At 39.4% G+C, this 12,014-nt stretch overlaps 2 protein-coding genes across 2 annotated transcripts; both read right to left on the reverse strand.

Annotated features, from left to right (window-relative positions):
* Nucleotides 1-17: 17 nt before the first annotated feature.
* Nucleotides 18-5,097, reverse strand: LOC119719621 (isopentenyl-diphosphate Delta-isomerase 1-like). The gene is made up of 6 exons (XM_038189120.1): nucleotides 4,774-5,097; nucleotides 4,185-4,324; nucleotides 3,420-3,512; nucleotides 2,598-2,728; nucleotides 1,134-1,268; nucleotides 18-864 (listed from the first exon to the last, which is right to left on the reverse strand). The coding sequence occupies exons 1-6, from the start codon at nucleotides 4,986-4,988 to the stop codon at nucleotides 682-684; spliced, it is 897 nt and encodes a 298-aa protein (XP_038045048.1). The 5' UTR covers nucleotides 4,989-5,097; the 3' UTR covers nucleotides 18-681.
* Nucleotides 5,098-5,421: 324 nt separating this feature from the next.
* Nucleotides 5,422-10,160, reverse strand: LOC119719620 (vesicle-trafficking protein SEC22a-like). Its single transcript, XM_038189119.1, has 5 exons — nucleotides 9,860-10,160; nucleotides 9,448-9,611; nucleotides 8,573-8,773; nucleotides 7,942-8,069; nucleotides 5,422-6,777 (listed from the first exon to the last, which is right to left on the reverse strand). The coding sequence occupies exons 1-5, from the start codon at nucleotides 10,033-10,035 to the stop codon at nucleotides 6,502-6,504; spliced, it is 945 nt and encodes a 314-aa protein (XP_038045047.1). The 5' UTR covers nucleotides 10,036-10,160; the 3' UTR covers nucleotides 5,422-6,501.
* Between the last annotated feature and the right edge of the window lie 1,854 nt (nucleotides 10,161-12,014).

Raw genomic sequence — 12,014 nt, forward strand, 5'->3', positions numbered from 1 at the left:
TTATGAGTACGAACAAGTACATGGATACTATTAATTTATTTCCATCAAGTAAATTCGTGAAAAAGTATTATTTTCTTTGACATATCCACTTTAAAATTATTTATTTATGATGATATATAAATGAATACTACCCCAAAAACGAAGCAGGTTTTATATTTTTGTGTTAACAATGCATATAATTAAAGTCAAAAACTCATTAGTACATAGAAAATATGTTTTACTTCAAAAGAAAATGTGTTTATTATTTTACAAATGTCCTAATTTGAAATATTAAGGCCAATTACATCATTTTATGATATGCCAACTGAATTGCAAATCAAAACCACAATTTGGATGCTAATAATGTGATCTATTTTGAGCGGAAATGCCAAATTAATCATTTTTACAACATCTGCATGTGCTTGTTAATAAGTGCACAGTCTATATTGGTAGTTTTGACGGGTGGATTCAATGTGTAATAAAATTATTTTGTGAAGACCACTTGCCACGCATAACTGAATTGGTATTTCATAATTCTTCAATTACCCACAATCCCTTGCAAAAGATGTCCTTTGACATGTCCCAGAACACTTGCAACATCCTCTCCAGAATATCGGTGTATTTTACAGTTTACTAACGCTTTGCCATTTATCCAGCTGCTCCCTGCCAAAACGTCTTGTATTGGCTATCCCATCATGCTCTTCACATCCTGTGTATTGTCCCATGATCCTCTAGGCTCTTGACATTGTCCAAATGTTTCCACCAATCAGGGAGCAGCGTCTGGGCGATGAGTCTGAACCAGGGACTGATCTTGGTTCCGTTAGTCTCCGAGCTTTTCAGAAATCCCTCCAACTCATTTGGGCTGATGTAACGGACATTTTGAACCTAGAACAATGGCGTAAACCTTATGCATCAACAAGTGAAGATCTGTTGTTTTTGGATTTGGTATATAATTATTTTTATTTTCAGACTTTTTTGGGTGGGGGGGGCATTTCCCTATGAGCCATCTTCAAAACTCTTTTCTTATTGGTAACAATTATAACATTTCCTGAATGCTTCAAGCTTAATAAAATCCTAAGATACTTTTACTTTTACAATATTTGATACTTTTACTTTGAAACATGACACACTGAATAAATAGGCAACTTTCTTACCTCATTTGGTTCCGGTTTAACGTCTACTTCCTTCTGGATGAAGAGGATGTGGTCGATTTCGTGCTCTCCCCACTTCTCATCCGACGTGGCTTGGTACTGGATGCGGGTCAGATAATGGAAATCATCCAACGGCACCTTAGATATTAAAAAAACGAGCAATTGGGAAAAACAAATGAACCAGAAAGTACTAGTAGTAGTAACTAGTATGGGAAAAAAAACAATGTTTTTTTTGCTGCCCTCTACTGCCCAATACCAGCCACGAACAAAACAAACCGCCCTCTGTAGGGCATTGTCAACCAGTGCAAACATTGGCGGTAGTTAATGCTGCCCTCTAGTGGGCAAAAATACGCAAGCCATTTTATTGTATCAAGAAATACTGCCCTCTTTTGGGCAAAAACTGCAAACCTTGCAAACTTTTATATACAAATACTGCCCTCTATTGGGCAAAAATAAACAACTTCATGAACTTGGAAAAAATATATGCTGCCCTCGTTGGGACAAATCTGCCAGTGTTGAGATATTATTTGAATAACACTGCCCTCTATTGAGCAAAATGAACCATCGCATACAATATGAAAACTATTTGCTGCCCTCTTTGGGGCAAAAATTGCCAGTGTGTTATAAGATAATTTGAATGAATACTGCCCTCTATTGGGAAAAATTAATCATTTTGCTTAAAAAAAACCTGCATACTGCCCTCAAGTGGCCAATTCATGCCAATACCATAACTTGAAGTGACTACCCACCGCCCAAACAGTGCGCTTGGAAGGGCTTTTCTTTCACAAAATATTGTGAAGGAAGCACAGGGGCGCAAAATATTGTTAGGACCAAAGTGCCGCAACCAATGGACGTACAAGCCGTACGTGTCGTGTGCAGGTAAAAAGCTTGACCCGTGTTATTGATAAGCAAATTCTATACAATGAGGGCTCGAAAAAATTACGTCTTTCAGCCAGAAGAAATTAGACATTTTTCAGTACCCTGTTTGGGCGGTGGGTATGAGGCAACTGACTCAAATTCATGCTGCCCTCTACTGGGCAAAATAAACCAGTGTTTTCACAGATGTAAGTAAATGCTGCCCTCTGTTGTCAGAGTCAATAAAATGAGTGAAATTGCAAAGAAAATACTGAATCAGGTTTATGTATAATGAAATTTTGTTTCGTTTTTAGATTTCTTAAAAATTTTAATGCAGAAAGTAAGTTGAGGACATGAGGTTTTTATCACATCTAGAAATAAAAAATAGCAACCAAAACATGCTTTTTTAGCATAATGAAAGTTTGAAAAGTGCAATTCAATTCACAAACTACCAGTAACTTCTGAAGCATGTTGTTACAACCAGTAACTTTTCTGTTACAACATAATACCAGCAAGTATTCAATACACAAATATGTCCGGTTGCAATACAAAATGGAAGAATAATGGTAGATCCGCATAAATTCTCTCTAAATCTAAAGACTTATTGTTTACCTGTTGGGCCTCAATGCCCAGTTCATGTTTGAGTTTCCGCTGCGCCGCTCGGCGCACGCCGAGGTTGTCCGATTCTTCAAGTTCTTCAGGGAAGCTGAGTGGGTGACTGCAGCAAGTATTGGCCCAATATCCTGGACATTAATTAGTAAAAAAATAAATCACAGAAAAAAAACAGGATTTCAGCTTAAAAAAAAAAGAATCACAATATTTTAAAAAGCACATAAAACTGTCTTCTGATTAACAATAACATTAATTTGTTCCCAAAATGTTTTGTTCCCCCGTTCAAAGAAAATCTAATATCATAGTATTGTAGGACTTCGAAATATTTTCAAGATTGAAAATTTCAAAATTCATGAAAAACCAGAGACTCACTTTTATTTTACTGTTCCATTTTTTTTAAAGGTTTTACAGTTTTCTTAGGTTATTGTGAATTCCGTGAACTTTGCTCATTCAACTTTTAGATTGATATTATTAGATTTAAGTTAGACTTGAGTCATTTTTCATTCAGGTCATGTATAAAAATAACTTTTGTTGTTGACCCAAGTCTAAATTTGGTGCACAGTTGATGACCCTGTTATCTGTCGTTGACACTGGAAAAAAAAAAAAAGCAAACAACGTTCTTGGCTACACTAAAAACTGGTGCAGTCTATATAAAGAGAGATTATTCCATAACTAAACATGATATTCACAACTTCACACAAGGATTATAAAAAAAGTTACGATTTACCCTTTGAGATTTTTTTTCGAGGTGTTAATGAAACAACTAAAAATAGAGTTTGAAGAATCTTTAAACTCGGTGCAAAAAAAGAATAAGAAATTTACCCGGAAATGTGATTTTGGCGTCCGATCTCTGCTGGAGTAGCAACTGTCCCTTTTCATTGAACAGGAACACACTGAACGCTCGATGCAATAACCCTGCACAACAAGATTTTGAAAATGCAAAGTTATTTAAGATAAATCTTCATTAGTCTTCCGAAGTTCACAACCTTTCAAGTTCTGCAAAACCACTTTTGCTCATAGATTTAGCACCCACACTTCAAATTCCTTTGAGGTAGTCTTCTGTGGAGTATGGATAACACTTCAAATCCCTGCACAATTCTTTTGCGTGGTTAAGCTCAGGGCAAGCAGTTAGATTCAGTCACGCTTCACTGCTCTCCACAGTGCTGTGTTTCGTGCAGTGACTCTCTGTGTGACACAGTTTAAGAAAAGATTCCCATATCTGGCCATCACTAATTTTTCCCTTCAGTGACATATCAGCCATCAGAAAGTGATAATATGTCCTAAAAAGTCAAATTTTGAAGGGAAAATATTGAAGTATGTACTGAGAAAACACTTAGAAATGTTCAGACCAGTCTCACACTGTTTGTGCACAGCGTGACAAGTGATGGCCAGATATGGGAATCTTTCCGTCATATTGAAGCTACAATTGTTGATGTCATAAAATTCCTTCGCTTTCACTTGAATTAACCTACATGTACTTTTAGCCTTTAGGATTTCAGGGTAACTTTATATTTAGCAGGTTCAGTTATGATAGACCTATTTTGGTTTAAACAAACTCTTTCGCAAATGACACGTCCCGTTCGTTACCTTTGTCAATATTCTCGTTCAGATGACAGTCTTTCTTGGAGGCCGATCCGATGACTTTGTCGTCCCGGTCCACCACGATGCACTCCTCAGCCAACAGTTTGACTTGCGTCTCATCAAGGCTGTCAATGCTCGCCATACCTCTGCAAAAAGAGAATCATATCAACATTGTCTTCATGTTCAAAATCAACTATTTCTTAATAATTTAAAGATGAGACAGAAAATAAGAGAGATATATGTGGAAAACAAACAGAAACAGCATGAAGTGATGAACAGCACTGCCAGCAGGCCTTACATAATTTAACCAGAATAAAAATTGATTATGGAAATAAACTAGTGAATATTATACCTAAAATGTCACAAATGTCTGAACTTTTAGAAAATAGAAAATTCATAACAACTTTAGAAAAAAATCTACAATTTACAAAGAAAGTGCAACACCCCCCCCCCCCCCCAACATGCCCAACTTCCCGCCCCAAAAATTAGGTAAAAAATATTTTTGAAATTATGCCGGCAGGTTAAAGTTAAACATGTTCAAATTCAACCATTTCATGGAGTACCTTTGTTAACAATGAACGATTGATTTACGCACCTTATCCGTGTTGCTTTTGTTCCTAGATCTAGACTGCAGTTATGCAGATCGCTAAATTTCTTTTCAGAAAATTGGGAATGGGAGGTACAAATCCGTGGACCCTTCGTCGAAATTCGGGCGGTGTGATTTGGAAGTAATGAACACTTCAAACAGATGGTAGTTTTCAGCGATCTGCTGGCTTGTCGAGTCACTGTGGAAAAGGCTTGTACCAGCATTATCACAAGAATCACTCTGTAACAAAATGCGCTATTTATGCATCACTGACCGAGTTAAGATTAGACTTTAATCACCACTGATCCACAGCATGCAGTCGACAAAAAAAACACGCATCTGGCGATCATGTTTTTGATCGAGCGCCCCCTATTGGAGAAATAAGTCTAGCTATATTAGACTCGTTTAAGTCCTTTTGGTGTCGATTTGTCCATCTTTCAAAAATAAATGTACTCGGTACCTTCGTTCTGAAATAATTTCCAAGAAAAACACAGCCCTTTGTCTGATGCGCGAATAAAGCATGAAGATCAAGAAATTTCAAGTTCGAAAATGCACTGACATAATGTTACACTATTCAAACGACAAGTCTATATGGCAAAGACAAGTTGAAAGTAAACAGCCACAAACACACAAAAAGGTCAACAAACAAACAAGAAATCTTTTAGTCTTACATAAAGACAAAAATATATCTGTAAATTTAATCCTTACTCAATAAATACAATAAAACTAACATTTCTGCTTGAATTAAGATGAGTTTCAGATTTTTGATAAAACTTTTCCAAAACTGGAATAAATGATTAATTAGCCTAGAGAATGTTGTTTTATTTTCATTAGTCATTACCCTAGTTTAGTTACATATTAAGAACTTGTTATACAGCATACTACTGTAGACCTTACAATACTGCCAGGACGTTTGTCAATTTTACAAAATCTGTATTTATACTATTTTAAAAAGGTTTAGCACCATTCGTAATAGTACATAACTTTTCAATTAGTAAAGTATCATTATTTTACCCTTTCGTAGAGTTTTACCTGGTTTTAGCACACCAAGCTCCAGACAACAAGTGTTTATTTTAAGAGGATGGGTTAGGTTGGTAAACATGTACATGTATACAAATATAAGAATTAACAGGTACAATAAAGTGTTAAAAAAGGTTTACATTTCTTGCTGTGAAATCTTAATAAGGTGGTCCAATTAAAGTTGCCTATTTACAATTTGTGCTTAATGGTCAATACTTCTATATGTATACAAATATGTGACACAGTAACTGGAAAAATGGATTGGCCAATGGAGTATATATCCCCCTTCCAAAAACAATTAACTTTCCTTTGAAGACAAAGTAAAGTTCATTGGTTTTAACATCCAATGGATCTTATTGGCTGCTGTTCACCATGGTTACAAAACATTGCTTAGTTACCAGGCAACCGACCAAGGACAGTTTTACTCAATGTCGGGCATCAACAATGCAACAATGACTTAATGCCTGTCAGTAACTGCCAAAAGAAGGTGCAAAACCTCAAGCCAACTATTTTCTTTGGGGGGGGGGGGACGTATAAAACCTCAGCTTTTGCTTTCTACTTCATACCTCTACAATCTTGCATTTGAGCATTTTACTGAAAACTTTGTCAATTTGCACAGGAATGACGAGTATATCTGCTGCAGCACAGTAGAGTTTGTTGAAAAATTCACGCTGAGTTGTTCTCAAATGTTTGTGTGATGTTTGCGCGAGCACCTCATCAAACAGTATAGTCTGGTAACTTGGGCGGCACGGTCCGCGTATGGATCCTCCATGCAGCTAGCACAGCGGCCAGGACGGTGAAGATGGATGTCAGACCGTAGCGGTAAGCGTGAAGAAAGAGGTATCCCTCCACGGATGCTAGGCAGAGTAGGGCCAGGAGGTTCTTTGAGGTCCTCCAAGAGGTTCGGTAGACAAGAAGGAAACATTGGAGGAGTCCTAGAAGACTGGAGGCAAGGAAGAGACCCGCTGATGTGGCTGTGTAGTGGATAGCATCCTGAGGGGGGAGGGAATTGATAAAGTGAAGATTGATTTTTGGGGTAAATTTTTTGAAAACTATAAAAAAAACACACAAAAAACAACATTCGAAATCTGGCAAAGCTCACTTTGAACCAATATTCTGGGAAATTTGATTAAAATGAACCGGAACAGGGTTTGAACCTGTAACTTTTGGGACTCTGTACTGGGGCTCTACCCACTGGGGTGGTACAGGGAGTAACAGGCAGGGTGGTTTGGGGTGGTACAGGGAGTAACAGGCAGGGTGGTTTTGGGTGGTACAGGAAGTAACAGGCAGGGTGGTTTGGGCAGTACAGGGAGTAACAGGCAGGGTGGTTTGGGGTGGTACAGGGAGTAATAAGCAGGATGGTTTGGGGTGGTCCAGGGAGTAACAGGTAGGGTGGTTTAGGGCAGTACAGGGAGTAACAGGCAGGGTGGTTTTGAGCAGTACAGGGAGTAACAAGCAGGGTGGTTTGGGGTGGTCCAGGGAGTAACAAGCAGGGTGGTTTGGGGTGGTCCAGAGAGTAACAGGTAGGGTGGTTTGGGGTGGTACAGGGAGTAACAGGCAGTACTGGGGCTCTACCCACTGGGGTGGTACAGGGAGTAACAGGCAGGGTGGTTTGGGGTGGTACAGGGAGTATCAGGCAGGGCGGTTTAGGGCAGTACAGGGAGGAACAGGCAGGGTGGTTTGGGGTGGTACAGGGAGTATCAGGCAGGGCGGTTTAGGGCAGTACAGGGAGTAACAGGCAGGGTGGTTTGGGGTGGTACAGGGAGTATCAGGCAGGGCGGTTTAGGGCAGTACATGGAGTAACAGGCAGGGTGGTTTGTGGTGGTACAGGGAGTATCAGGCAGGGTGGTTTGGGCAGTACAGGGAGTAACAGGCAGGGTGGTTTTGGGTGGTCCAGGGAGTAACAGGCAGGGTGGTTTGGGATGGTACAGGGAGTAACAAGCAGGGTGGTTTGGGGCAGTACAGGGAGTAACAGGCAGGGCAGTTTGGGGCGGCACAGGGAGTAACATGCAGGGCAGTGAAGGGGGGGGGGGGGTTAAAGGGAGTAACAGGTGGGGCGGGTTGGGGGGGGGTACAGGGAGTAACAAGCAGGATGGTTTGCGGTGGCACAGGGACTAATGGGATGAAGCTAAAATTTAGTTGGGCTTGTTTACTTACGTCTAGTATCATGGGTCCAGCGTTTATAATTCTCCCGATTCGTATCAAGTTGAGAACACAGCAGAGAAGACACAGAGACAAGGCCAGCTTGCCGAGCCAATTCAAGGGGATAAACTGCTCATGGTTGGCTGTGATGAAACAGAAACATCCATCAAAATCCATCAAAATTAATCAAAATCAATCAAAATCATTCAAAACAGGCATTGGACTTTGATAGGGTTCGGGGTTAGGATCAATGACTATCCAGCTGGACAAATTTAAACAATTTATGCGAGTATGATTATCCATCCCAGGCTTTGTCTAAATCTGGAATTTGTTTTGGCTACGGCTTCATTGATGCACAACTACAATGAAACTATGAAAGCCATGGACATAATTCCCAAATAAGACTGATCAGCCTTACCAGCAATGATGAGCTATACAACAAAAAGACTATAAGGTTAATAAAACGGCCTTCCTTAAGAGGTCATAACACTAAGAGGGTTTTTGAAACTGAGGCTATGCCTCCAGCTTCAGATTCAGGAGACGAACTGCCCCCGACAATAAAAGGTTTACAAATGATTCTGAAGCCACAGACAAAGCCAAACCTGGAAATGAACCCAAGGCTTCGAAAATGCCTTGAATAACTCACCGGCGGGAGGGCGATACACATGAGCCCCTACCCCGTTCCGTTCTTGCGCATGATTATCGCCGGGTAACGGGCCGAGTTCCTCGATGGTGATGCGATGTGGGGGGCGGAGCTTAACCTCCTGCGACATGTTGGTCAGGTTGATCTTGGTCTGTAGCGTCCGTGTGTTGTTAAAACGTTGCTTGGTTTTCTTGATTACGGTATCTGAAGAATTGTAGAGGTACAAAAAATAGAAATTGTTCTTCTCGAAATGCTGGTATCATTTTTGTTTATCACAGTAAAATTTTGTTTTTGTTGATCACATTAATATTTTGTGGTTGGAATTCTGAATACTTAAAACGTCACTCTGGAATGGGGTGAAATGTGATCATCCCAAAACATGGGATTATTAAGCACTTTTTTTCGCTATTTCCAGGGATTTCTGCAGTGTTTGAGTTTTGATATACACAATGTTTAACCCATTATAGGCTGCACTGCCCAAATTGTCCAGGCAATGTATACTTGTACAGTATTACGGATTCATAACGGAATAAATACAGTCGACTCTCGTTAGTACAAACTCTGTTAATACAAAATTCTGGTTATAACAAACATAAAGCCTTGGTCCCGACTGTGCATCTATGTGCACAATGAATGGGACTGATGTTCCTCTTAATACAAAATTCTGATATAACAAACAGTTTGGCTAGGTCTGAACGGGTTTGTTATAACGAGACTGGATTGTACAATGTAATACAATGTTATACAATGTAATACAATGTAATACAATGTAATACAATGTAATACAATGTAATACAATGTAATGCAATGTAATGCAATGTAATACAATGTAATACAATGTAGTAATGGGTTAAAGGGAGAAAGCTAACTGCATTTACCGAATTCAATGAGGGCGTAAGGTCGTCGGCAGTTTGCCACTCGTTTGCCGTCGTACGTCGAAATGAAGCTTCGCTGAATCTCATCCAAGAAACAGAATGCCAAGACTGTAGGGTAGTTCTCCTCGCACATCATGATGAAACAGACGCCCAGAGATGAAATAAGGCTAGTTGGAAAAAACAAAATCTCAGTTAAAAAAGAGTTAAGTTGAAATGTAATGATGCAGTACTTTGAAATGAAGGCAAAAGTTGAACTGAGGAAAATTGATTAGGGTCTGAAAATGTGAAAAGAAAATGAGTATTGGACACAAAGCAATAAAACTCCGATCACTGAATGCCTGTAAATTGAAAGCATTTGTTTTGGGATAGAAAAATTTGAATAAATGAGGATGGTTAAAAAACTAGAGGTACTAACTGTAGCCAGTGGCTGCCTGTGAATAATGAGCATCGGTCGGGAAAACGGGAAGCTCTCTTGGAAATGAGCTTGGCATATTTCTTGCTTGTTAGAACTGCCTCGCTCGGCTCGTGGTCGGTGGTGGCTGATAACGGGAGACCGTCCTTCAGACGCGTGATCATGGCAAACTGAACCATGGTGGAGACGCGGGTTTGTTGAAGGATGGGTGCGTAAGAAGGGGCGTGGCAAGACCTGGCTTAGTGGGCACTTTGGAGTAGATGCTGAGGTCAGCTAACTTGGCTTGCTGGTCGATGAGAACATCCTATTTAGAACAGTTTTTAAAAAGGAAAAATAAATTCACTCCCTGTCGTTATAATCATTGCATTACGGCACAGACTTTCGGCCATAACCATGTCGGCAGTTCGGCCCAAATAAATGTTAATGTTAGAATAGACAAATGAAAAAAAATACAAAGGGCAAATTTAAACACAATTACAAATACAAGTTTACATCACTCAGATGCAGTATCAAAATCATGGAATAGAGATTGTTTCCTTTACTCCACAAAACACACACAAAAAAAACAAAATGACATAAAAGAGCGCCCTCTTGTGGTGAGTATCGACATGATCGATCGAGTCTTGACGTACATGTAGGCCTAGGTCCTAAATCATGAATGTACAGACTCAGAAGATGTGCAAATCGGTACTTTTTTTTACTTGCCTCAAAATGACCACAACGATGTCCAGATTTTCAACTCTAAAAACTTACAGGTTTCACACTTTCAATACTATTACACAAAAGAGAGCAGAAAACTGAGAGAAGTTAGCACCCGTATGGAAAGTTTAACTTGTTTAGCCAGGACGCGACACGTCATAGGCCTACACGTTTTGTGTTGGTGGCGTTTTTTCTACCAGAGTGAACCTGGCCGCGTATTCGGCCAGATACCACAGCCGCGTATTCAGCCGTGTATTCAGCCGCGTATTCATAAAGTACGGAGGCCAATAAACAACATTATTGATGTGATAATTTTTTATATATTTAATGCGGATTTCATCGAGGAGTGTACCGAAAATGAAGGATGTCAGTATTATGTTTGATGGTCAGTTATTTAGGTCTCGTGGCTTCCTATAAATTATTTTGGTTTCAGATCTAGGGCAACTATGAATCACGTGATACTCGTCCTGAGAAAAGTCGTACTAAAATAGCATTTTGCGGTTGAACAACATTAAACTTAAACTTCGAGACAAAGTGTACCAAACAGTGTAGAAGAAAAAGTCAAATTGCCGATGTCATCTTATAAAGTGGTGTCCTGCCTACACTCTATTTTGGTTTCAGGTGTATGGGTTGTATCTGTCACGTGACAATGGCATAACAAAATCTGCTTTCACCGCCAATTTACTTTTGTTATTTTTATATTTAATGCGGATTTCAGGAAAAAGTGTACCGAAAATGCAACATGTCCGGATTATGTTTGATGGTCAGTTATTGAGGACTAGATGCTTCCTATAAATTATTTTGGTTTCAGATATAGGGCAGCTATGAATCACGTGATACTCGTCCTGAGAAAAATCGTACTAAATAGCATTTTGCGGTAACGTTGTACATTTAAGTTAAACTTCGAGACAAAGTGTACCAAACAGTGTAGAAGAAAAAGTCAAATCGCCGATGTCATCTTAAAGAGTGGTGTCCCGCCTACACTTTATTTTGGTTTCAGGTGTATGGGGTGTGTCTGTCACGTGACAGTGGCATAACATAATTGGCTTTCACCGCCAAATTTACTTTTTTTATATATATTTAATGCGGATTTCAGGAAAAAGTGTACCGAAAATGCAACATGTCCGAATTATGTTTGATGGTCAGTTATTGAGGACTAGAGGCTTCCTATAAATTATTTTGGTTTCAGATCTAGGGCAGCTATGAATCACGTGATACTCGTCCTGAGGAAAATCGTACCTTAATAGCATTTTGCGGTTGTACAACATTAAACCTATAAAGTTAAACTTCGAGACAAAGTGTACCAAACAGTGGAGGAGAAAAAGTCAAATCGCCGATGACATCTTATAGAGTGGTGTCCCGCCTACACTCTATTTTGGTTTCAGGTGTATGGGGTGTATTTTGTCACGTGACAGTGGCATAACATAATGCGTTTTCACCGCCAAATTTACTTCTTCTT

This window comes from Patiria miniata, unplaced genomic scaffold, assembly GCF_015706575.1.
Source record: "Patiria miniata isolate m_02_andy unplaced genomic scaffold, ASM1570657v1 HiC_scaffold_8, whole genome shotgun sequence".
Classification (NCBI taxonomy): domain Eukaryota; kingdom Metazoa; phylum Echinodermata; class Asteroidea; order Valvatida; family Asterinidae; genus Patiria; species Patiria miniata.